The sequence below is a fragment of the Microcaecilia unicolor genome, chromosome 2 (genome assembly GCF_901765095.1).
Source record: "Microcaecilia unicolor chromosome 2, aMicUni1.1, whole genome shotgun sequence".
Lineage (NCBI taxonomy): Eukaryota > Metazoa > Chordata > Amphibia > Gymnophiona > Siphonopidae > Microcaecilia > Microcaecilia unicolor.
The window spans coordinates 512,912,718-512,939,655 of record NC_044032.1 but is presented as its reverse complement, the minus strand read 5'-3'; the positions used below and the strand labels follow the sequence as shown (position 1 = coordinate 512,939,655).

Sequence of the window (26,938 nt, the reverse complement as noted above, 5' to 3'; positions counted from 1 at the left end):
TGTAGGCTTAGCAGCCTGCAGACCCTTACGAGGACCTGCAAACAGGACAAACAGATGATCCGATTTCCGGAAATCATTGGTCACTTCCAAGTATCTGATGATGACAGTCTCACATCCAGATATTTGAGAGCAGAGTATTCCTCTGGGTAGTCCTCCCTACGAAAGGAAGGGAGACAGAGCTGCTGATTCACATGGAAGCGAGAAACAATCTTGGGCAGGAAGGAAGGCACTGTGCGAATAGTCACTCCTGCCTCAGTGAACTGCAGAAAAGGCTCTCGACATGAGAGTGCCTGGAGCTCGGAAACTCTTCTGGCTGAAGTGATAGCCACCAAAAAGACTGCTTTCAACGTCAGGTCTTTCAGAGATGCCCTCGACAAGGGTTCAAAAGGCGGCTTCTGCAATGCTCTTAGCACCAGGTTGAGATTCCACGCAGGCACCACTGAGTGCAGAGGAGGGCGCAGGTGATTAACTCCCTTGAGAAAGCGCACCACATCTGGCTGCGAAGCCAGGGAAACACCCTTGAGGCGACCTCTGAAGCAAGCCAGAGCCGCTACCTGGACTTTAAGAGAACTGAGCGACAGGCCTTTCTCCAGACCTTCTTGCAGGAACGCCCACACTGAAGAAATTGGAGCAGTGAAGGGAGAAAGTGAGCCTGCTTCACACCACGCTGCAAAGATACGCCAAACCCTGGCGTAAGCAGTAGAAGTAGAGCGCTTCCTCGCTCTCAGCATAGTGGCGATGACCTTGTCTGAGAAGCCCTTCTTTCTCAGACGCTGCCGCTCAATAGCCAGGCCGTAAGACCAAAGGGGGAGGGATCCTCCATCACCACGGGACCCTGATGTAACAGGCCCTGCTCCACTGGCAGCCGCAGAGGATCGTCGACTGAGAGCCTGATCAAGTCCGCATACCAGGGACGTCTGGGCCAATCCGGACCCACCAGGATTATCCGGCCCGGATGCTTTGCCACCCGGTCTAGCACCCTGCCCAGCATGGGCCAGGGCGGGAACACATAGAGAAGCTCTTGTGTCGGCGACTGTTGGAGAAGAGCATCTACTCCCAGGGATCGAGGGTCCCGTCCTCTGCTGAAAAAGCGCGGCACTTGGCAATTGGCCGATGACGCCATCAGATCTAGGCTCGGCTGGCCCCAGCGCTTCGTGATGTCCAAGAACGCCTGAGCAGATAGCTGCCACTCTCCGGGCTCCAAGGTATGGCGACTGAGAAAGTCCGCCTTGACATTCATGACCCCGGCAATGTGGGCCGCTGACAGCTGTTCCAGGTTCGCTTCCGCCCACTGGCATAGATTCATGGCCTCCTTGGCTAGAGGGGCGCTCTTGGTACCTCCCTGGCGGTTGACATAGGCCACAGCCGTGGCATTGTCCGACAGGACCCGTACTGGCTTCAACGCCAGTACCGGGATAAACTCCAAAAGCGCCAACCGAATGGCTCTGAGTTCCAGGAGGTTGATAGACCACTTTGCCTCTGCAGGAGACCAGAGCCCCTGCGCTGTCCTTCCCAAGCAGTGGGCTCCCCAGCCCGACAAAGAGGCGTCCGTCGTGACGACAATCCACTCCGGGGTCACCAGAGGCATTCCCGCAGACAACTTGTCTGTCTGCATCCACCAGCTCAGCGCCTTGCGCACTGCTGGGTCCAAGGGAAGGCGCACAGCATAATCTTCCGACATCGGAGTCCAGCGCTGCAGCAGAGAGTGTTGTAGTGGTCTCATATGAGCCCTGGCCCAGGGCACTACTTCCATCGTGGCCGTCATAGAGCCCAACAGCTGCACATAGTCCCAAGCCCGAAGAGGAGAGGCTACTAGGAACTGGTCCACCTGAGCCTGAAGTTTGACAATCCGATTGTCTGGCAGGAACACTCTGCCCATTTGGGTGTCGAATCGAACTCCCAGATACTCCAGGGACTGAGTCGGGCGCAGCTGGCTCTTCTCCCAGTTGATGATCCATCCCAGGGAGCTCAAAAGAGCAACTACCCGGTCCACAGCTTTGCCGCACTCTGCAAAAGAGGGGGCTCGGATCAACCAGTCGTCCAAATAAGGATGGACTTGTACTCCTTCCTTTCGCAGGAAGGCCGCTATGACCACCATTATTTTGGAAAAGGTCCGCGGAGCAGTAGCCAACCCGAAAGGGAGGGCTCTGAACTGGAAGTGTCGTCCCAGGACTGCAAAACGCAGAAAGCGTTGATGAGGAGGCCAGATGGGAATATGCAGGTACGCTTCCTTGATGTCCAAGGAAGCCAAGAACTCTCCTGCCTTCACTGCCGCTATAACAGAGCGGAGAGTCTCCATGCGAAAGTGCCGCACTTTCAAGGCCCGATTGACCCCTTTGAGGTCGAGGATAGGCCGGACAGAACCTCCTTTCTTTGGTACCACAAAGTAAATGGAGTAACGTCCCTTGCCAATCTGATTTTCTGGCACCGGAACGACCGCACCCAGGCGGATCAGGTTGTCCAAGGTCTGCTGCACTGCCACAGCTTTGACAGGAGACTTGCAGGGAGAGAGTACAAACCCGTCTCTTAAGGGTCGGCAGAACTCTAGCTTGTAGCCGTCTCTGATGACTTCCAGCACCCAAGCGTCTGAAGTTATTGTGGTCCACTCGCCCAGAAACGAGGACAGCCGTCCTCCAATCTGCACTGGGGCGTGGACCAAGGCCCCGTCATTGGGTACGAGACCCTGGGGGAGGACCGGAGGGAGCACCTCCGGGACGGCGGTCTCTGCGAAAGGAATGCTGCTTGGGGGAGAAATTCCTCTTGAAGGAAGAGGGGGCAGAGGAGCCCGACCTGCCCGGGCGGTACCGACGGGCTTCCTGAAACCGTCCTCTGGAGGTACCGGGACGAGAACTAGCCCGAGCCCTGACCTCTGGTAACTTCTTGCCCTTAGACATGCCGAGATCGGTCACGATTTTGTCCAGCTCGACCCCAAAGAGCAGCTTGCCTTTAAAAGGCAATCTAGCCAGGCGGGATTTAGAGGCGTGGTCAGCAGACCAATGCTTCAGCCAAAGCCACCGCCGCGCAGAGATTGTCTGAGCCATGCCTTTAGCTGAGGCCCTCAAGACATCATACAGCAAGTCTGCCAAATAGGCTAAGCCCGATTCCAGGGCCGGCCAATCAGCCCTCAAGGAATGATCCGAGGGGGAAGCCCGCTGCACCATAGTCAGGCACGCCCTGGCCACATAGGAGCCGCAAACCGAGGCCTGCAAACTTAAAGCAGCCGCCTCAAAGGACGACCTTAAGGCCGCCTCCAATCTTCTGTCTTGGGCGTCCTTTATGGCCGTGCCACCTTCCACCGGCAACGCCGTTTTCTTAGTCACCGCAGTGATTAAAGAATCCACGGTAGGCCACAGATAGGCCTCACGTTCACTTTCAGGCAAAGGATAGAGGCGGGACATAGCCCTAGCCACTTTAAGGCTCGCTTCCGGGACATCCCATTGAACCGAAATTAAGGCGTGCATGGCATCATGCACGTGGAAGGTTCTAGGCGGGCGCTTCGTCCCCAGCATAATGGCAGAGCCAACAGGGGCTGAGGGAGAGACGTCCTCCGGAGAGGAAATCTTCAAAATGCCCATGGCCTGCACTAACAGGTTGGGCAAATCCTCTGAGCTAAAAAGCCGCGCTGCAGAGGGGTCATCCGCTCCAACCGAGCGGGGATCCGTCTCCTCCAAGGAATCCGCAAAGGACCGTTGGGAGAACTCAGATACGCTGCCCTCATCTACATCGGAGGAGACAAAGTCCTCCAAGGCCTGGGAATCAACCCGAGGGTGTTTACCTCCGGGGACCTCAACCTCTTTACCAGACGAGGGAGCAGGGGCAGCGTTTTGCATAAGGAAGGCCTGATGCAGCAGCAAAACAAACTCGGGGGAGAAACCCCCCAGATTGTGCACTTCCGCAGCCTGGGCTACAGCCCTAGATGCACCCTCAACCGGCGCTCGCAAGAGCGAAGGAGAGACATGCTGCGCATCCAAGATGGCGTCCGGCGCGACACTCCGCGAAGGAGCCGCGCGGGAAGAACGGCGCTTAACTTTAGCCGCTTTTGTGCCGTCGCCCAAATTAAAGGCGTTCATGGCATTAATGTCTCCTACCTCAAGGGCGGCCCAAGAAGAAGCCATCCGAGCCGCGTGGCCGGCCAAGATGGCGGAGGCGAGCAGCGGGGGATGGGCGTTTAGGGCGGGAAAAACCGCCACGCCGGAGGAAGGACCGGGACACTCATCGTTCACGAAACTGTCACCCAACAAGGGCGAATCAGACTTTAAGACCCCCGCATCCCCTCTAGAAGCGCTCAAGCGATCCGGGGAGCGACTCTGTGCGCCCTCGCCCTCCGACGCCATATGCCACGTGGAGATCAATCGGGGAACCCCCTGCCCGCTATAAAAAGGTAAAAATTACCTGCTTTCCGCTCCGAGCTGTAACGACCTGGTGTCCCAGTGAGTAGCTGCAATAAACGTTTAAATAAACGTCGAAATAAACGCCTTTAAGGACGTTCAAAATTTTTTTTTTTTTTTTTTTTTAACGGAGCCAGCGGGAGGGGGGAGAAAAGGAGGGACCTGGCGCCACCAGGTTTGCACTTGCTCAAGAAGAGCCCTCAACCCCAGGCACTCAACAAAACCTAAAAATTAGGCTTGGAGGCCTAGCCAGAGCTGCTGCTGTGTGTGACCACCACCTGCTGAGATAGAGAACATACTGAGGAGTTTCCGGCAGCACATGACCACATATAGGGAGGCAAAAGTTTGCTCTCTATCTCCACCTGCTGGTAGATGGACACAACCCACCAGTCTATGGATTGATCAGCTTGATGATATGGAAGTGCCCTTTTCTTTTTCAGACTGTGTCGGGAGTTTACTTCTGATCAGCTTGTGAATCACTATACAGCAACATTCCACATGGGGATGGCATAGCTGCATGTGGAAGAATCCTTAAAAAATCCACACTGGACCATCAATACTCACCAGAAACTAGTACAAAATTAATCAAATTTATTTTAACCCACAACTACTTCCGCTTTAACAATGATATCTATCTACAAACAATGGGCACTGCAATGGGCACCAGGACAGCACCCCAATATGACAACCTTTTTATGAACACATACCAGACCAAACCTCTAAAATACTATCGGTACATCGATGAAATTTTTATGATTTGGACGGAGGGGGAAGAAACTCTGAAACAATTTTACTATTCCTTCAATACATACCATCCTACAATCAGATTCAAAATTGACTACTCCCCAAAAAAAGTCAATTTTTTGGACACCACAGTCTCAATCAGTGATGGCTGTATACAAACATCTATATACAAGAAACCCACAGACAGATGCAGCTACCTCCACATACACTCCACTCCAGCTTCCACCCTTCACATACAAAAAGATCCATTATTTACACCCAAGCCACAAGATACCACCGTATCTGCTCGGACCCAGAGGATAGAGACAGACACCTTAAAACCCTGACTGCATCCTTCAAACAGAAAGGCTACAACCCCAAAATAATCTCCAAGAATATTGCCTCCTCCCTCAAAACACCCAGGGAAAATCTGCTACAGTACAAAGAAAAAAAAGCCACAGACAGAATTCCCCTTGTAGTGACATACAACCCAAAGCTGGAGAAACTGAGGAAAATCATAAGAGACCTATAGCCCTTACTCCAGGATGATGAATTACTGAAAGAGATATTCCCATCCCCACCAGTCCTGGCCTTCCGACAACCACCAAACTTAAAACACAAGCTGATCAGAAGTAAACTCCCGACACAGTCTGAAAAAGAAAAGGGCACGTTTCCCTGTAACACATCCAGCTGCAAGCTATGCCAAAACATTTCAAAAGACCCCACAGTCATTCACAAGGAAAAAATATTCAACATAAAGGACTATTTTACATGCTCATCTTCCAATGTGGTATATATCATTCAGTGTAAAAAATGTAACGAAGGATGCTATATTGGAGAAACAGGCCAGATGCTCAAGACAAGATTCAACCTGCACAGGCACCACATGAAAATAGCCGGTGCCAGTCAAGCCCCCACCCCTGTGGGCGAACACTTTTCAAGACCAGAACACTGCACCAGTGATTTCACAGTAAGGATACTGAAAGGTAATTTTAAAACAATACAGGAACGTAAAACCTTTGAAATAAGAATGATTGAATATTTTAACACCCAATAGACAGGACTGAATAAAGACCTGGGTTTCCTAACCCACTATAAACCATAAAGTTGTATTTCTCTGTTTATTTCTCTGTTTATTATCCTTAATAAGGATCTGTGTTTTTTCTCTCTATTATCCTCTCACCTACCAACTCCCATCCTGTTAGAATATCAATGAAATGCTTTGATGTCCCCATGCACATCTCCACCCTCCCACCCTGTCAGGCTGTCAAAGTAATGCTTTGATGTTTCTCCTTAATATACTATCAGCTTGCACATTTGCCTATTTCCGATCTGATGAAGAAGGGCAACCTTCGAAAGCTAATCAAGAAATGTATTAAGTTATGTCCAATAAAAAAGGTATCATCTTATTTTCTTTTCCATGTTTTATTTTGTTTGATTTCTGTTGATAACCTTGAAGAACAGGTAAAAAGTGGGTACAGTATTGCAAAGGTAATTTGCAATACTGTACCCATGTGAAAGTGAATGAGAAAAAGAGATATACATGGGACAGTAAGTAAATGTGGATTTGTGGCAGTGGCGTAGCTACGTGGGCCTGAGGGGGCCTGGGCCCCTGTAGATTTGGCCATGGCCCCCTCCCGACGATCCCTTTGAACTCCCCTCCCACCACCAACCCTCCCCGCCGTCGCCGCCCGCCCCGCCGCTTCAAATACCTTGTTGTTTGTTGGCCCCGTCAGCCGAGAATCTAGTTCTTCGGTGCCGGAGTAGCGCCTTCATTCAATGCAGTTCCTGGCGTGATCAGCTGTTTCTGATGCCATACGTCACGTATGGCATCAGAAACAGCTGATCATGCCAGGAACTGCATTGAATGAAGGTGCTACTCCGGCGCCAAAGAACTAGATTCTCTTTGGCGGGGCCAGCAAACATCAAGGTATTTGAAGCGGCGGGGCGGGCGGCGACGGCGGGTTGGTGGCGGGAGGGGGGTTCAAGGGGATCGTCGGGGGGGTCGGCGGGAGGGGGGTGCAATGTGGCGTTGGCTGGGGGGGCGGCGGCGGGAGGGGGGCTAAACAATGCCCCCCCACCTAGGGCTGTGGCCCCCGCTCCCGGCGAGGTCTGGCTACGCCCCTGATGTGTGGTATGATACTAGTGTAGCAAGAATGTTATAGCAGAGCCCCTTCTCAAGAGACAAGTGCCACAATGTCCTGTGACAATCCTGGTGCTATCTCTTGAAAATAGATGGCTCTAAATAGGACTTTATTGCGACATTTTCATATGGCTTGCATTTTGATTCCATTCCAATGGAACTTGATAGAGTAAAATGAAATAATGTGGCACAGGCTGGCTCACCTGATTTCCCCAGGAAGGGAAAAAGTACATATTTCCTTTCATAAGAAATAATCACTGTGCTTTGCTATCGCCTAATGGATTTCTTAGTTTGTATGTTTGTGTTCTAAATGTATATTTTTACAATGTAAGCCATTCTGCTATGCCAATGCAATAAGTAATGGTATAGTAAATAAATAAATGATAAACGATACCTGTATTCAGAATGGCACCCCAACATAATAGCCTGGACAAAATAACCCAGACAAAATAGCCTTGTAACAAAATAGCCCTTAAAATGACCCCTAACAAAATAGTCCTTAACAAAATAGCCCCTGTGACAAAATAGCTCTTGATAAAAATAAGAAGTATAGTAAAACTCTGTCTCTCTCCCTCTGGGGGTCTAGCATCTCTTCTCCCCCTCTATTCCCCACTCACTTATCTGAGCTCTCTTTTCCTTCAACTCTGTCTCCAGTGCAGCATCTTTCTCTCCCCACCCCCATGTTCTGTCATCTCTGCCCCACTACCCCCTTCCCTGCATTCTGTCATCTCTCTCTCTTCCGCCCCTTCCCATGATCTGGAAATGCATTTCATAAGCCTTCCTTTCCGCCCACCTCCCCAAATTGTCCAGCATGTCCCCCTCTTCCTCCTGCCTGCCCTGTGCAGTCCAGTATTTCTCTGGCCGCCCTTTCCCCCGGCGATCCTCCAATATTCCTGTGGGCTGCTGGCAACATCAACAAACTGCTTTGACTGGCCCCAGAAGCATTCTCTCTGTTGTGTCCTGCTTATGCAGACATAGGAAGTCGTGTCAGATGAGGCGGGACACAATAGAGGGAATACTTCCAGAGCCAGCCGAAGCAGCTTGTTTTCCATGCCGATACTGCTAGTGGCCCACAGGAACCTTGGAAGATCGCCGGGGGAGGGGGGGGCAGAGATATACCAGACCATGCAGGGCAGGCAGAAGGAAAAGGGAGACATTCTAGACAGTGAGATTTGAAATTGGAGTGGCGAAAGGAAGGCATACCTCAACTCAAAGCAGCAGCAGCACTCAGAAAGACACACAGTTGCAGAAGCAGGAGAGGAACAGGTAAAATACTCAGAGGCAGGCCCTTTTGTCAGGGGCTCATTTGTTAGGGGCTTTTTTGTCTTTTTTTTGGGGGGGGGGGGTGCTATTTTGTGTTTGGGCCTTTTTGTCAGGGCTATTTGATCAGGTACCATTCAGAACTCTGTGAATAGCTTTTGGAAAGTTTGAAAGCACACCAAATATATTGTTTCATTACATTGGACATTCAGAAAACCATATTATCTACTGAAATCAGATGTTATAAATGGTTGTTCTAAGGTTAAACAGGTAACCTAGCCAAATAATTTAAGGGCAACACATTCAATGGTCTTTATTAACTAGACAAGTCAGCTAAATATGTAGTTAAAATTGTTTTCCACATGTAAGTTATTCAGTTAACTTTAACTGGATACCTTACCGTTGAATATCGATCTAATGTTTAAGTAATAAGTCATGATCTTTGTGAATCTGTATGAGAAGAAAGCTTAAAAATAACATATGAATTAAATGATAATCAAATATACAAAATGAACCAAAGAAATCACCTCATTGTAGCTCAGGTAGCTGCAAACAGGGCCCAATAAAGTATTGAAATCACCATCATTAGGTAATTTTTTAAGGAAATCTTTTACCTGCAAAGAAATTATGAACAAATTGTTTTAAATAAAATATTGTGAAATTTGTGAATATACAACAAATCAATAATATCCTATACAGGTGAGCATCCAATTGTAACTGTTGATATGTATATCATAATAAACTAGTACAAAAGGCCCGTTTCTGTTTTAAAGGAAACGGGCGCTAGCAATGTTTTTTTTTTGTTTGTTTGTTTGTAACCATACAGTTGTTATAAAAGTTTTATAATGAGATGGAATAATTGTTTAATTTGTAAATGGTGCGTTGCCGTGTTGTACCACCATGTGCAGCAACTGTCTTGCCATGTGCATTAAGTGTCCTTTTTTTTTTTGTTTTGTTATTTTGTAATTCACCCAACTGGTTTGTGATTCTGTTTCTGCATTAACCCATGTTCACTAAGTGTAGTTTTTTGTTGTTGTTGTTGTTGCATGTTAACATTGTGCTATGTGTTACTGTTTGTGTTCTTTCTGAAATGGAATGGGTACCAGGTTTTTTTTGTTCGTAGTGTGTATGTTTGAGAGAGAGTGTGTGTGTGACATTGAGACACATAGAGTGATAGACTGGTTGTGTGTGAGAGACAGAATGTGTGTGTGTGTGTGTGTGACAGAGAGACAGAATGTGTGTGTGTGGGTGTGACAGAGAGACAGAGAGAGAGAGTGTGTGTGTGTGTGTGTGTGTATGTGAGAGAGAGAGAGAGTGTGTGTGGCATTGAGACACATAGAGTGATAGACTGGTTGTGTGTGAGAGACAGAAAGTGTGTGTGTGGGTGTGACAGAGAGACAGTGTGTGTGTGTGTGTGTGTGTGTGTGTGTGTGTTTGAGAGAGTGTGTGTGACACTGAGACACAGAGAGTGAAAGACTGGTTGTGTGTGAGAAGGCAAGAGTGTGTGTGTGTGAGCCACAGATAGTGTGTGCTAGAGTATGTGTGTGTTTCTCTGTCTCCATATCCTCCTCCTTCCAGCAAGCCCCTGCAGGAGCACAGGGGTGGCCAGTGAGACAGTGTGTATGTGTGTGTGAGAGTGTGACAGAGAGACAGAGTGCTCCCCCTCCCTTCTCTGTGATTGGCAATGTAAGGTTCCTCTGCATGACAGAGTATGCGTGTGTGTGTCTTTCCATGACCCCCTCCTTCCGACCGAAGTGCAGGGCCCCCTTGACCTTGTGTTTTGATTTTCAGGTCCCTTTTTTTTTTTTTTTGCTAAAGACTGTGCATGTGTCATGTTTACAAGCAGGAACTAAGTTTGTGAGCCCTTGGGCCACTGCAGAGGAGCGGCAGTGGCAGGCAAAACCACCCCACACCAAAGGCAAGGCAGAACTCTGACAAACAGTGAGACTTCACCTACACTTAGCCGCCCTTACCCAGGAGTTGAGCCCCTGGGTGCAGGTGGCCGGCAGGACTTGCAGGACAGGGCAGGAGCTGGATCCCTGCAGGATACCACAGGGACTAGAACACACAGGGAGGATAGGCAGAATACTAGACTAGGATTCTCAGATAGACAAGGGACAGAACTAAAAGCTGCAAGCAGCCACTGAAACAGGGAATAAACACAGATAGACAAGAGACAGAACTGAAAGCTGCAAGCAGCCACTGAACAAGAAACACAGGCAACCTAGAACTAGACAAAGACATACAAACAAGAAACAAGACTGGGAAACAAGCAATACAGAACACAAAGCTACACAAAGACTAAACTAGAATCAAGAATTACAAGAATTACAGACTATAACTAGACTAGGCAGAAGTGCACCAGCACCCCAACATACCAGGCAATGCAAAGGCAAAGCAAAGAGATTCCAAATGGCTAATAAGCCCAGCAGCAGCTGAGAGTCAGCTGCAGCAATCACCAGACAACTACGGATGCTGTGTAGGTTCAAACAAAACAAGCAAGTCTGGCAGCCCGGAAGATCCGGACCAGACTGAAATCTGGAATGGGTGACAATAGCCAGACAGTCCATTGCAGCCACCAGGTCTGGCCACCAGGTGGCGAGAAGAAGGAGAGCCCGAAACATGGGCACAATCATGACAGTATGTGAGTGTGAAAGAGAGAGAGAGTGTGTCTGTGTGCCAGAGTATGTGTCTGTGTCTAAATGACCCCCTCTTTCTGTCCGAGGTGCAGGTCCCCCCCCCCCCCCCCGTTCAGGTCCAAGTTCCTGGCCCCACCCCCTGCTGTGTGAGTGGCAATGTAAGGTTGTTTTGCATGAATTCCCCCCCCCCCCCTTCCAAGTGAATTGCTCTGTTCTGTCATTGTTGGTTCGTGAGGGAGTTCTGACAGTGCTGCAGGTTCTGTTGTGCGGTTTGTGAGGCAGGTTCGGGAGGGCGTCCATCTTGTCAGCTGTTTTTTCTTTTTGGAGGGCGGCAGGTTCGGGAGGGCTGTTCCTGATGGCGGGAGTATATCAGATGTTTGGTTTGTTTTTGGAGGGAGGCAGATTCGGGAGGGCGTCAGTCTAGTCAGCTGTTTTTTTTTGGAGGGCGGTTCACAAGGGCGGCAGGTTCGGGGGGCTGCAGTCTTGTCAGCTGTTGGGTTGTTTGAGGACGATTGGTGTGCGCGGCAGGTTCGGGAGGTCGGCAGCCAGTCTCGAGCCTTTTTTTTTCTTTTTGCATGTGCCACTTCATGGGATTCGATTAGCTGTGTGGGATTCATGATGTCAATGTGATCTACCACGCCTAGCAGACCACTTCCGAAGGACCCATGGTCCCAGGCAGCCTCAGAACGTTGGAGGTGAGAATTATTATATAAAATCTGAGATAAACATCATGGAGCATCTTGTTTTGAAACAGTTACAAGAGGTAATTGAGGACCCAGAATTGCTGGAATCAGTTTCAGTCCAAATTTAGATGGGGGCACAGCACAGAAATATTATTTCTCTCTATGCTGGATTCCCTTCATGTGCGTGTGAACGAAGGCCATTCTTTTTTAGTAATTTTTCTGGACAGTCCATCATTCTTTGACACCATAAATTATCCCATATTATTGGCTAAATTGAAGTCTTTGGGATTCAGACATCAGATGCCGATGTGGTTGGTTCAATCCTTCTAATTAGGTCACTTTTTTCAAGTTCAAACTGGGTAGAAAAGGTTTTTTTTCACCATCAAGCAAGACTAAGTGGACCTTTTACAAAGGCGCATTAGCATTTTTAGTGCACACTAAAAATAAGCATGTGCTAAACACTAAAGACACTAGGACAGAACTGCTCTCCTAGAGCTCAGCACTAAGTGTAAAGTTCTGAGTATGCGCTGCCCTTCCTGTGCACAGCAATTTCCTGATCTCTTTGGTTTTATTTCTTCTGTTCTACCGAACAGATAAGGGACAGAACTCTCCCATCACAGTCTTTTACCATATTCTCTGGCAATGAATTCCAGAGTTTAATTACACATTGAGTGAAGAAATATTTTCTCTGATTTGTTTTAAATTTACTACTTAGTAGCTTCATTGTGTGTCCCCCTAGCCCTTGTATTTTTGGAAACAGCAAACAAATGATTCACATCTACTCATTCCACCCTACTCAGTATTTTATAGACCTTTATAATATCTCCCCTCAACCGTCTCTTCTCCAAGCAGAACAGCCCTACCCTCTTCAGCCTTTCTTCATAGGGAAGTTGTCTTTTCCCCTTTATCATTTTCATCACCCTTCTCTGTACCTTTTCTAATTCAGCTATATCTTTTTTGAGATACAGTGACCAAAACTGCACACAATATCTGAGGTGTGGTCACACAATGGAGCAATTCAAAGGCACCTGTCTCTGCTCTGTTCAAGAACTTTGAGTCCGAAATACCTACACCTTTTCTGTCTTGGCTGTACGAATAGCAATCATAACCTCAAAGGAAACAATGAGACAAAATGTCCTCATTGTCATCAGAATCACCTCTGAGACTTTTTCTCTCTGTGGTGTATCATACCAGCCTACCCAAATCATGAGGGGGTCATCTCCATCTTTACTCATCTAAGAGCACCATATCAGTGAATATCTCCCAACATTACAAAGACCTGATAGGTCTTGATGCAGAGCAGCATTTTATGGAGTTATCTTCTCTGTTTCCATGGAGGATCTAAGGCCATTCTACACTTCCCTGGTTCAGAGCTGAAGGTAAAATTATGTATCATACCTGATAATTTTCTTTCCATTAATCATAGCTGATCAATCCATAGACTGGTGGGTTGTGTCCATCTACCAGCAGGTGGAGATAGAGAGCAAACTTTTGCCTCCCTATATGTGGTCATGTGCTGCCGGAAACTCCTCAGTATGTCGATATCAAAGCTCCATCCGCAGGACTCAGCACTTAGAGAATTACACCCACAAAGGGACACTCTGCACACCTCACCACCGTCGAAACGGGGGAGGGGAATTAACCCAGCTCATCCCCACACAAGTGGGGGAGGGGAATCCGTCCAGCTCATCCCCGCGGAGCGGGGGAGGGACACCACCCCGCCGATGCGGGGGGATCTGGCTTATCCTATAACCGCAACCGCGGGAGGAGCTGACTGACCCTAACACCGCCGAAGCGGGAGGGGTACAAAGCTGCCCTACAGCCGCACGAAGCGGGAGGGAGCGCCGGCAGAATTTATGTCTCAATCCAGCCCCGTAAAACGGAGGGGAGAGGAATGCAGCAGCTCACTGTAACACAAACTCGTCTCAACTCTTGAAGAATCCAATTGAAAAAACTTGAAGACGAAGTCCTCCTGAACAGGAACTGAAGACTAAACTTGAACCTGAAATGCAACCAGAATATAAAGAGTACAGATATCTGGGAGGGGCTATGGATTGATCAGCTATGATTAATGGAAAGAAAATTATCAGGTATGATACATAATTTTACCTTCCATATCATCAAGCTGATCAATCCATAGACTGGTGGGATGTACCGAAGCAGTACTCACCCAGGGCGGGACATAGAAATCCCTGACCGCAACACTGAAGCTCCAAACCGGGCCTCCGCCCGAGCAGCCACAGTCAAGCGGTAATGCCTGGAGAAGGTATGGGCCGATGCCCAAGTTGCCGCCTTGCAAATCTCTTCCAAGGAGACGGACCCGGCCTCTGCCATCGAGGCTGCCTGAGCTCTAGTGGAGTGAGCCTTCAGCTGGATAGGCGGCACCTTCCCCGCGGCCACATAAGCCGCTGCAATGGCTTCCTTGACCCATCTTGCCACTGTAGGCTTAGCAGCCTGCAGACCCTTACGAGGACCTGCAAACAGGACAAACAGATGATCCGATTTCCGGAAATCATTGGTCACTTCCAAGTATCTGATGATGACTCGTCTCACATCCAGAAATTTGAGAGCAGAGTATTCCTCTGGGTAGTCCTCCCTACGAAAGGAAGGGAGACAGAGCTGCTGATTCACATGGAAGCGAGAAACAATCTTGGGCAGGAAGGAAGGCACTGTACGAATAGTCACTCCTGCCTCAGTGAACTGCAGAAAAGGCTCTCGACATGAGAGTGCCTGGAGCTCGGAAACTCTTCTGGCTGAAGTGATAGCCACCAAAAAGACTGCTTTCAACGTCAGGTCTTTCAGAGATGCCCTCGACAAGGGTTCAAAAGGCAGCTTCTGCAAGGCTCTTAGCACCAGGTTGAGATTCCACGCAGGCACCACTGAGTGCAGAGGAGGGCGCAGGTGATTAACTCCCTTGAGAAAACGTACCACATCTGGCTGCGAAGCCAGGGAAGCACCCTTCAGGCGGCCCCTGAAGCAAGCCAGAGCCGCCACCTGGACTTTAAGGGAACTGAGCGACAGGCCTTTCTCCAGACCTTCTTGCAGGAACGCCAGACGTCCTCTGGAGAGGAAATCTTCAAAGTGCTCATGGCCTGCAATAACAGGTTGGGCAAATCCTCTGAGCGAAAAATCCGCGCTGCAGAGGGGTCATCCGCTCCATCCGAGCGGGAATCCGTCTCCTCCAAGGAATCCGCAAAGGACCGTTGGGAGAACTCAGATACGCTGCCCTCATCTACATCAGAGGAGACAAAATCCTCTAAGGCCTGGGAATCCACCCGAGGGCGTTTACTTCCGGGGGCCTCAACCCCTTTATCGGACAAGGGAGAAGGGGCAGCGTTCTGCATAAGGAAGGCCTGATGCAGCAGCAAAATAAACTCGGGGGAGAAACCCCCAGACTGTGCACTTCAGCCGCCTGGGCCACAGCCCTAGACGCACCCTCAACCGGCGCTCGCAAGAGCGGGGGAGAAACATGCTGCGCATCCAAGATGGCGTCCGGCGTGACACTCCGCGAAGGAGCCACGCGGGAAGAACGGCACTTAACTTTAGCCGCTTTTTTGCCGTCGCCCAAATCAAGGGCGGCCATGGCATTAACATCTCCCAGCTCAAGGGCGGCCCAAGAAGAAGCCGTCCGAGCAGCGTGGCCGGCCAAGATGGCGGAGGCGAGCAGCAGGGGATGGGCGTTTATGGCGGGAAAAACCGCCGCACCGGAGGAAGACCCGGGACACTGACCGGCCTCCGAACTGACACCCAACAAGGGCGAGTCAGACTGTAAGACCCCCGCATTCCCCACTAGAAGCGCACACGCGGTCCGGGGAGCGATTCTTCGCGCCCTCGCCCTCCGACGCCATAGGCCACGTGGAGATCGATCGGGGAACCCCCTGCCCGCTATAAAAAGGTAAAAATTACCTGCTTCTCGCTCCGAGCTGTAACGACATGGTGTCCCAGTGAGTAGCTGCAATAAACGTTTAAATAAACGTCGAAATAAACGCCCTTAAGGACGTCCAAAATTTTTTTTTTTTTTTTTTTAAACGGAGCCAGCGGGAGGGGGGAGAAAAGGAGGGACCTGGCACCACCAGGTTTGCACTTGCTCAAGAAGAGCCCTCAACCCCAGGTACTCAACAAAACCTAAAAATTAGGCTTGGAGACCTAGCCAGAGCTGCTGCTGTGTGTGACCACCACCTGCTGAGATAGAGAACATACTGAGGAGTTTCCGGCAGCACATGACCACATATAGGGAGGCAAAAGTTTGCTCTCTATCTCCACCTGCTGGTAGATGGACACAACCCACCAGTCTATGGATTGATCAGCTTGATGATATGGAATTGGTCTTGCAGTGCAATCAGCTTCCCTAGAATCTGTACATTAATTGTACAATAGCATACCAGTGCAGATACTCCTGCTATGGAGAGGAAGCACTTAGACTCATGTTCTGGACATCACCAACAGTGAAGTGCCAGTACATTTTCTGTCAGCTTTCTAGTATCCAGTCAGCACATCTTCAAACATCTTTTAAACGATTTTAAATCAATACATATATTCTACTTTTCCTCTTCAGCAAAAGTAATTTAGCAAAGCAGTTGTATATAGTTCTCTCAAAGTGACCTCAGTGATGTTCACCATCCACCACCCTTATAGGATTTACATGGGGGTATATGCGAACATCAGCTTCTTCATAGGTACACTCAAGGAAGAAGGGCAACCTTCGAAAGCTAATCAAGAAATGTATTAAGTTATGTCCAATAAAAAAGGTATCATCTTATTTTCTTTTCCATGTTTTATTTTGTTTGATTTCTATTGATAACCTTAAGAGTGGACTAACACGGCTACCACACTCCTCTACTGAAGCTACAAAGGAAATCATATAATGTGATACCTTACAATGAGCCTTCTCAGGAGTAGCCCCCCACACTCTGGAATGCACTCCCAGAAAGTCTTTGCTTAACACAAGACTATCTCTACTTCAAGAAGCAGGTGAAAAATTGGTTCTTAACCCAAACCTTCAATGGCAGACACAACTAACTAGATAGTCAAACACAAGGACTAACACTGGCTTCAGATCCTGTAGCAGGACTTGTTTGTTTATTCATTCCTGCTGTAGCTGAAATCATTTTCCTGCACCTTTTCTGACTTAATGTTAAATTTTTCCTTAAGATGGTCACCCTTATTTATAACTCCTGTAACTCTATCTTATCTGTCTTTATATTCCACCTCCAATTATACCGTATGCTGTCTATAAAGATGTGTTAATAAGTATTTTGTTGACAATTGTAAGTAATATGCTATGCCATAATGGGCCTGATATTCAAAATGATTTAAATGGCCAGGAGAGGCTCCTGCAAGTAAATCCAGAAGAGGAAAACAAAAGTTCTGCAGAAAAAGCAGTGCAGTCCACAAAAACAGAACACATGTCTTCAAAAGTTAAAAGGTTTTTATCCTTGCCACTTTAAAACACAAACCGACGTGGCCACGTTTCGCCTCTCTAGAGACTGCATCAGGGCTTAGCAACTATTGGGGTCCCAAAGGGTGCAAACATCTAATAGTTAGTAGATCAGTCCAAACCAAAAGCAGCAATGAAAACAGCTTAGCAGCTGGCAGCAGGATTCTCACACAAAGAGTGTCTCCTCCTTTCTCCTGGCCATTTAAATCACTTGTCTAGGGCTAACCAGGCATTTTCAGTGGCACTTAACTACTACTACTACTATTAAACATTTATATAGCGCTACCAGACGCAAGCAGCGCTGAACACTTAACTGGATAGTACCATTGAAAAGTGCCAAAGCTTGTAATGGACATAACTTAACTCTTCCTCTCTAAGATTCCCCAATATGTCTGTCACACATGAACCTTATTTTACTACAACATCGCCTTGTATTTGTTCATACCGGAATTGGCGAACGCCGATACGGTACTATGCAAGCCACATTGAGCCTGCAAATAGGTGGGAAAATGTGGGATACAAATGTAACAAACAAATAAATAAAATGCCTGGTTAGCGCCCAAGCTGAAACTAACTATTTTGGGGATATTCCAGGGGCAAAGTCAGAATTTACCTGGTTAAGTGCTGATGATTCAGCATTTAAGTGGCTAAGATAATCACATAAATAGGACTGAATAAAAAAGCAGTCCTATCTTTTTGCAGTTCTTTATAGCCGGTTAAGTGCTAAATATCGTACTTAACTGGCTATGGTTTATCTTTTTTATTGAAGACAAAATATCCTGTACAAGAAATACTAAGCGATATTGTACACACAGATTTGTGAGTCTATATCACAACAGGAACAAAGAACATCAACCATGTCTACAACATAATACAGTTTTTTAAATAAATTCCCCAAACAACCCCCTACCACCCCTCCCTTCCCCCCTCCACCCCCCCCATTTACCAAAAGACCCTCCCTTTTTTTTTTTTTTTAAATCCCTCCCCCTCCCCCCAACCCTTCTTTATGCATTGCCTGGGAAACTATTAAAAGTTCAGCAACCTACTCCTGGCAGCTGGGGTCAGTGTATCTAATAATGGGTGCCAAGTATCTAGAAACCGCAGACCAGGTCCAGAGTTAAAGTCATGCACCCCCATCCTTTTGACTCTCAACAGCAGGATCATACGAGTCCGCCACTGGGAATAGGATGGATAATTATAGGATACCCACTCAGACAGGATCACTTGCATGGCAACTACTATGGTCTTGTGCACAAAAGCTGTAAATCCTTTCGGTATTGGTCGGACGAGTACAGGGTGGCCCAGCAACAAACCTGGGTCATATTTCCACCTGGTCTGCCAAATACGAGACACATAGAGGGGCATAATTGAACGAAAACGTCTATCTCCATGGGCGTTTATCTCTGAGAACTGGTCCGTGAAGGGGCGGACTGAACCGTATTTTCGAAAAAAATAGACGTCCATGTTTTATTCGACAATTTGTGAGCTGGGCGTTTTTGTTTTTCAGTGATAATGGAAAATGAAAGCGCCCAGCTCAAAAACGAATAAGGCATTTGTTCGTGGGAGGGGCCAGGATTCGTAGTGCACTGGTCCCCCTCACATGCCAGGACACCAACCGGGCACCCTAGGGGGCACTTTTACAAAAACAAAAAAAAAGGTAAAAGAGCTCCCAGGTGCATAGCACCCTTCCCTTGTGTGTTGAGCCCCCCAAATCCCCCTCAAAACCCACTGCCCACAAGTCTACACCATTACTATAGCCCTAAGGGGTGAAGGGGGGCACCTACATGTGGGTACAGTGGGTTTGGGGGGGTTGGACGACTAAGCATTAAGCAGCACAATTGTAACAGGTGGGGGGGATGGGCCTAGGTCCACCTGCCTGAAGTCCACTGCACCCCCTAACAACTGCTCCAGGGACCTGCATACTGCTGCCAGGGAGGTGGGTATGACATTTGAGGGTGAAAATAAAAAGTTGTGAAACATCATTTTTTGTGGTGGGAGGGGGTTAGTGACCACTGGGGAGTCAGGGGAGGTCATCCCCGATTCCCTCTGGGGTAATCTGGTCATTTAGGGCACTTTTTGGGGCCTTATTCGTGGAAAAAACAGGGTCCAGGAAAAGTGCCCTAAATTCTAGCTACAAACGCATACTTTTTTTCCATTATCGGCGAAAGGCGTCCATCTCTCCTCGGCCGATAACCACGCCCCAGTTCCACCTTCGCCATGCCTCCGACATGCCCCCGTCAACTTTGTACGCTTCCATGATGGAGTGTAGTTGAAAACGTCCAAAATCGGCTTTCCATTATACCGATTTATTCGTTTTTGTGAGTTAAACGTCTATCTCCCGATTTGGGTCGAAATCTAGGCGTTTTTCTCTTTCAATTATAAGGTGGATAGTGTATTAACTGCTTCCAATAGCTGACAATGCCCCTGCACCTCCAGAGCATATGCCCCAGAGAAGCTCCAGGTTCCTTACATTTGGGGCACTCCCCCCACGGAGAGATCCCCATATGGAAAGCCCTCCTAGGAGGAATGTACAGTCTAAGTGCCACTTTGTACTGAGTTTCCCAGTGCGAAACCATAGAAGTATGTTTCCTTAAAGTCAAAACATGGGTTTTCAACTGAGATATTGTAAAATCCATCGGAATGTCCTGCTTCCACTGGGATAACAACTTGACATAATCAGGTTCTTGCACTGTGTCTCTAATGTGCCTATGGTAAAACTTGAGCGGCACTTGCTGTTGCGCTGCTAAGGAAAATGCTGAGGCCAGTTCTTCCTGAATGTCTTCCGCTAAATCCTCCCAGGGCAAGGACTGGATATAGTGCTTTAGCTGACTGTAGTGAAACTCGTCCGAAGGGGGCAGATCAAATTCCGCCTGGAGCTCCTGGAATGACTTTTTCCGTCCTTCTAGAGAGACTACATGCAATAAGTATATCATCCCTTTCCGCTTCCACCTTTGGAAAGCTGGATATAAAATGCCTGGTGGAAAAGCAGGGTTTTCACAAATCGATAGAAACGGGGTAGTTTTTGCAGAGAATCGATGCAATTGCCATACAGCTTTCGCCGACCTCAAAATTCCTGTCTTTTGCAGTATATATGGCAAGGGAGGCCCTGCTGTATGCAGGTAGTTACTAAAATGCGTTTCAGGATACAAATGCATTTTTATGGAAGTGGCTGTATAATCCTGGGTTCCACGGAACCAGTCATTGATATGCCGCATTCCGCTTGCCACTGTCATATACTTGATATTTAATAGTCCCAGGCCTCCATACTCCACTGGAACACTTAATGCGTAATATGACAGACGTGGCCTTTTCTTCTTCCATAAAAATTTTTGCACAATTTTTATCAGCTTCTGCTCATCAGATTTTTTTTAGAAACAATGGGAGTGACTGAAATGTGTAGAGCCATCTGGGGGCCATAACCATATTGAACAGCGCAATCCTTCCCATCAGAGAAAGTGGCAATGGCCCCCAGGCCTCCAACTGTCTATTAGTGTCTCGCAATAATCTCTGTACATTTTGCGCATATAGTTGTGATAAATCCCTAGTGATGGTGATTCCCAAGTATTTCAAGGAGGTCTGTGTCCATTGGATGGGGAAGCTCCCCAGCCAGGTTATTGGTTCTTCTGACAACACCGGTAGGGCTATAGATTTATGTAAATTTAAACGAAACCCAGAGTATCTCCCATACTGCTCAATTAACTGCAGCAAATTTGTTAAAGTCTTAGCGGGCTCTCTCAAAATTACTAATAAATCATCTGCATAAGCTAGAATCCTAATATCCTTTCCTGCCAGATTAACCCCCTGGAGGTCTGGGGCTGAGGAGACCTTCCGCAGCAACGGTTCCAAGGACAATATAAATAATAAGGGGGACAAGGGACAACCCTGTCGTGTACCCCGGTATATTTGGAACTCTGGCTCTCTGACTCCATTTACAAACACTCCAGCTTTAGGTTGACAATAAAGTGCCTGAACTGCATGCGTGAACCACCCCTCTATACCCATGGCAGCCAGGGTCTGGTACATGAACTCCCACCCCACCTGGTCAAAAGCCTTTTCGGCATCTAGACTCAAGAGCAGGGTGGAGGCCCCAAGCTCTTAACTGGCTATAGTTTCGCCAGCTCTGTATAACTGGAAATTCAATGCTGGAACCCAGACTTGACATGGCATTGAATTTCCAGGTACAATGCCAGCTGTGGTCAAAAAATCACTGATCACTGCTGACTGAATATCAGGTGGAATGTGCATTGCTGTTTGGATATGTTTGCTGTTGTCTATAATTGTCTATTGTTTATGCTCTTCTTATTCTTACTGTACACCACCTTGGGTGAATTGTTAAAAAAAGTGGTAAATAAATCCTAATCATTCAGTCGATCAAATAAACTGGGATCTGACATCAGTGGTCTTGTAAAATAAATAGAGAGCTCTATAATGACAGTAACTTTACCTGTTCATGGCATGCTGAAGGACCAACAGTTCCATAGGTAGGAGAATCCATTTATAGTTCAGCCATGATGTTTACACTCAGAACAACCTCAAAATTTAATAAAGTCCAGCTATCACACTTTTTAGTCATGGTTGAAACAGCCATAAGAAAGGCAAAGGGATGCAGAGATTTCTCTAACACTCCCCAGGGAAAGGACTCCCATTTGTTAGATCATATGGGGTATAAAGTCTTCCCCTAAGCTATGCTGCCTATCAGTGCTACATAGTTCAGAGCATGCATACTACCATTCAGAAGATACCTAATATGTCTGCATGCTTTTCGACGGAGTGAAGATATCCACTCCAAATTCACAGATGGTTGTTGTAAGGAAGGCTCACTCTTCAGAGAGAAGGTGAAAAATGCAACTGATGTAATTAAACACCATTGTTCTACTCAGTGGCTATTACTGCTACGAAACTTTTTATTATCAGAAGCACCTCACCAAGTCAGTGTATTGTTGCCCCAAAGCCAAGGCAAGGACAGAGGGCTCAGCCTATGCAGGTGACCTATTCATTCTAAGAAAAAGTCTTTTCTTTAACTACTAGTAAAAAAGGCCCGTTTCTGACACAAATGAAACGGGCGCTAGCAAGGTTTTCCTCGGAGTGTGTATGTTTGAGAGAGTGTATGTGAGAGTGACTGTGTGTGAGAGAGAGAGTGAATGTGCGAGTGTGTGTGTGTGAGAGAGAAAGTCTGGGTGTGAGTGTGTCTGTGAGAGAGAGAGAGTGTGTGAGAATGAGAGTGTGTGCAAGTGCGTATGTGAGAGACAGTGCGAGAGAGAGAGTGTGTGAGACACAGACTCAGAGTGTGTGAGACACAGACTCTCTGTGAGACTGAGTGTGTGAGACACAGACTCAGAGTGTGTGAGACACAGACTCTCTGTGAGACTGAGTGTATGAGACCAAGAGAGTGTGACAGTGACTGTGTGACACATAAAGAGAGAATGTGATACAGTGTGAGACATAGAGTGTGTGAGAGTGAGAGAGAGAAAGACATTGACTGTGAGAGAGAGTGTGTGTGTGTGTTACAGAGATACCTCCCCCACCTCTGGTGTCAGGCCCCCCCTCTCTCTCTCTAGTGTCTGAGCGTTACTGTGCAGGACGCTGAGCTCTGGCTGGTGCTTCAAGGAACTGACCAATCCTATTTAATAGAATGCACCTCTAACATTCTGAAGCCGAGAAACCTCGTGTGGTTGGTCACTTCTGATTGTGATGTCAATTCAGGAGATGGATACAGAGAGCAGGAATGCCTCAGCCATGCAGTCAGCTTCAGAATGTTGGAGGTGCTTTTTATTATATAGGATATTCCAAACCTCTGTCTCTGTAAGCTACTTATCCTAACCTCCTTGTTGGGGCAGGGTTCAATTCTTTTTAGTGGTTTGACAAAAGATCATGACGGACACATAGGTTCTCTCCATAGTCTGGGATGGAATTCATTTGATTCATTACCTGTCCCTTGAATTGACCTGTATCATGGGCCCAACCTCCTTCCGACATCCCTGTCTTTTATAGAAGGAAGTCCGATTTATAGTCCAGGCCAAAACTATAGAACATGTTCCTCCACAGGAAAGGAATCAAGGTTTCTACTCAAGATATTTTCTCAATCCAAAGAAGACAGGTTGGAGAAATTGAGGGGAGTGGCCAAGATGGTGACACAGATCTGACACTGAAAGTCTAGTCTAAGTTGGTGCTGCTGTAGCTGTTCTGTTCTTACCTATTTGCTGTTATCTTGCCTCATACTAAGAGGAAAGGGGTAGTTAAAACTGCCCCTGGCACAGCAGTTCATTGACTGCTTCATCACTGGACCATTTCTGGGGATTGGGGATAATCAGCATCTCTGGGGCACAAAACATCTCTGCAGTTCCTCCATGTCCCGCATCAACGTCCATCTGGGGAGAGGAAGAACATGCTGCCAAAGTTGCTGTGGGAAGTGCAAACAAGGAGGGCATTAGGATGGATGAATGTCGACCATGTAACGGAACATCAGGAGCAGAGGTGATTCCACAAGCTCCCACAGAGGTTGAACACAAATTGATTTGGAAGATGTTACTGAAAATTTGACTTGGTCACTACCAAGACTTCTGGAGAGATAAATGCTATGGGGAAAAAACGGAGGACTTAACAAAAGTAGTAGAATTGGTTAAACAAGACTTTTCTGAACAAGTCGATCAGCTGCAAGAGGATGTTTAAAACCTTCAAGACTCTGAAGTGAATCTTATTATAGACACTCTTGCAATTCATACAAAGATTGAGAATATAGAAAATTTCAATCATAGATTGAATCTCCAACTGCTAAACTTCCCAAATTCCCCAGGGGTATTACCTCTACATTTATTTAAGAGGTATTTAATAGAAGTTTGGTACAGAAGAAGTCTGAAACTCTGGACTGCTCAGGGATCAGGTCAGTTCAGATTTTGGGAGTTTTTGGATTATCAAGCAGTACTTTTAAAATTCAGATTTTATGGAGGAATAAAAAGCTGAACAGGCAGATGTAACGATTCAGATAGACCTACCAGACAGAGATTATCCCTTCTTGACCTGCTTCCCAATTAATCGAGTTTGTCAGACTGCATATGCTCTTGTTTTTGAAGATCTAAAAGTGTGGCTGTTGTACCGGTCTCTGAATATTCTTCTGCAGAAAGACGTTGTTCGAGCTCTTCCATGTATTGTGTCGTGTCAGCAAGGAGTAATTCCACATTAGATAGTTGACTGGACAACTTGTCCAATTGCGGTTCAAGAGCCTTCTCTACTGCCTCCGTGAGCTGAGTAAGTTGGGCAGACGAAAAGACCAGAATTGCGGTACTCCCCAACGTCGCCACCTTTACTTCTCCGCTACTTCGTGATTTCTCAGGCTCTTTTTTGGAAGCTTATCCTGGCAGAGCGATGTCGCCACATGTGGCAAAGTTATCCATACAACAATGGAAATAGAGATCCAAATTGGTCCAGTTTACTGGTAATAAAATTATAGATGAGACTTGAGAAGCTCAGAGAGGAACAGGAGAACGTCTGTTCCCCTCATCACATTACGTGGTTCTCTCATCAGACTTCTTTACAACACCTAGGGCCAGTATCTCATCAATCTGCTGCTTCATTTGCTTCTCCACTTCAGCAGATATTCAATAGGCATTCTGCTTCAGTGGTTTATGGGTACCAGTGTTTACATTATGATTAACCAAATGAGTAATTCCTGGTTTAGTAGAAAACACATCAGCATACTTTTGCAATACTGCTTCTAGCTGCTGTTTCTGGGTAGAGGTTAATTGCTTTCACACTACAACTTGTTATGTAGATCCCTCTGGTAATGTCTCTGCTACAGGTCAGGTATGGGCTCACTATCCTGACACTCTTCTGGTGGGTTGCACACAGCTAACACCATGGCTATGTGAGCCACATAGGCTTTTAATATATTTAAATGAAAGGTACGCTGCTTTCTGTCTTCAGAGTCAATATATATAACATAGTTTGTATCATTTAGGCACCTTATGACATTGTAAGGTCCCGCCCAGTTAGCCTAAAGTTTATTCTGACGTACTGGGAATAAAACAAGTACCAGCGAGCCCTCATAAAACTCTTTTATTTTGGGCTTTACGATCATACCAGGTCTTTTGTTTAGTCTGGGCTGCCTGCAAGTTATCTCTGACAAAACCCACAAGGTCTTCTAATCTCTGCCACATATTAACTATATATTCAATTACAGAGGTGTCAGAGGTGTCAACTTTCCCCTCCCAATGTTCTCTTATTAAGCCAAGGGGTCCTCACACCCTCCAGCCATAAAGCAGCTTGAATGGGGAGAACCCAGTAGACTCCTGGGGCACTTCTCTATATGCAAACAGTAGGTAGGGCAGTACTTTTCCCAGTCTCGGTCTCCTGACTCCACAGAAATCTTTATATGCTTTAATGACCCATTAAATCTCTCTACCAACCCAATAGTTTCAGATTTTACTCCACAGTGTGTCCACAGGTTTTAGATCAGCTCACACATAGACTGTGTCCCTTAATCTGAGATTTTTTCTCGTGGATATCCTACCTGGAAAAATTCTTTATTTATAGATTTCAAAATACACATTCATATAAAATAAATGTAGGAAAATCAGGAAATGCTACAAAAGGAAAACTTCTTCGTCCTTTACATAATCAAGGGTATGGAAATTACATTATTACTTAGTCCACACATTGCGATCAAGATACAAAGTAATTAAATTAAGGAAAATAAGAGAAAAACTGTAAATAAAATACAATGAGAAGGTAAGGTCCAGGTCTCTGCCAGCGGTTTTAGCACTCTTCAGGTGCTTGCAGGTGTCAGGCCTATGCCCCGAAAAGTGAGCCCTTGTGCCAAACAACGTCTGGCAGCCAGACAGTTCTGATCTTACCTGGGGAGTCAGGGCAGAGACCTCCCACGAAGGGCAGGATGGAGCAGACAAATGCCCAAAAGACAAGGTCCCGGTCCGATCAGCGGTTCCAGGCCGGCGGTAGACAAAGGCAAAGTCCAGATCCAACCTGTGGCACAAAAGCAGGCAGCAGGCAAAGGCACAGTCCAGACCCAAGCTGTGGTTCAAAGGCAGGCGGCAAGCGAAAGCAAAGTCCAGGTCCAAACTGTGGTACAAAGGCAGGCAGCAAGCGAGAGCAAAGTCCAGGTCCAAACTGTGGTTCAAAGGCAGGCGGCAGGCAACAGCAAAGTCCAGGTCCAAACTGTGGTTCAAAGGCAGGCGGCAGGCAAAAGCAAAGTCCAGGTCCAAACTGTGGTTCAAAGGCAGGCGGCAGGCAAACGCAAAGTCCAGGTCCAAACTGTGGTTCAAAGGCAGGCGGCAGGCAAAAGCAAAGTCCAGGTCCAAACTGTGGTTCAAAGGCAGGCGGCAGGCAAAAGCAAAGTCCAGGTCCAAACTGTGGTTCAAAGGCAGGCGGCAGGCAAACGCAAAGTCCAGGTCCAAACTGTGGTTCAAAGGCAGGCGGCAGGCAAAAGCAAAGTCCAGGTCCAAACTGTGGTTCAAAGTCAGGCGGCAGGCAAAAGCAAAGTCCAGGTCCAAACTGTGGTTCAAAGGCAGGCGGCAGGCAAAAGCAAAGTCCAGATTCAAACAGTGGTTCAGAGGCAGGCAATCCAAAACACAGAACTCAGGGATCCGCAAGCAGAAGCCGAAGCAAAGAACTCCACCAGCGTCTGCCCTTAAATAGCCCCCTCCAACCGGAGG

The 26,938-nt window shown here is 47.3% G+C and overlaps 1 protein-coding gene across 1 annotated transcript in view; it reads right to left on the bottom strand.

Moving 5' to 3' along the window:
* Positions 1 to 26,938, bottom strand: part of LOC115461429 — a 453,017-nt gene that overhangs the window by 348,785 nt on the left and 77,294 nt on the right. The window contains exon 3 of the mRNA XM_030191224.1: positions 9,042 to 9,128. Coding sequence (XP_030047084.1) covers positions 9,042 to 9,128 — 87 coding nt within the window. The remainder of the gene's footprint in view (positions 1 to 9,041; positions 9,129 to 26,938) is intronic.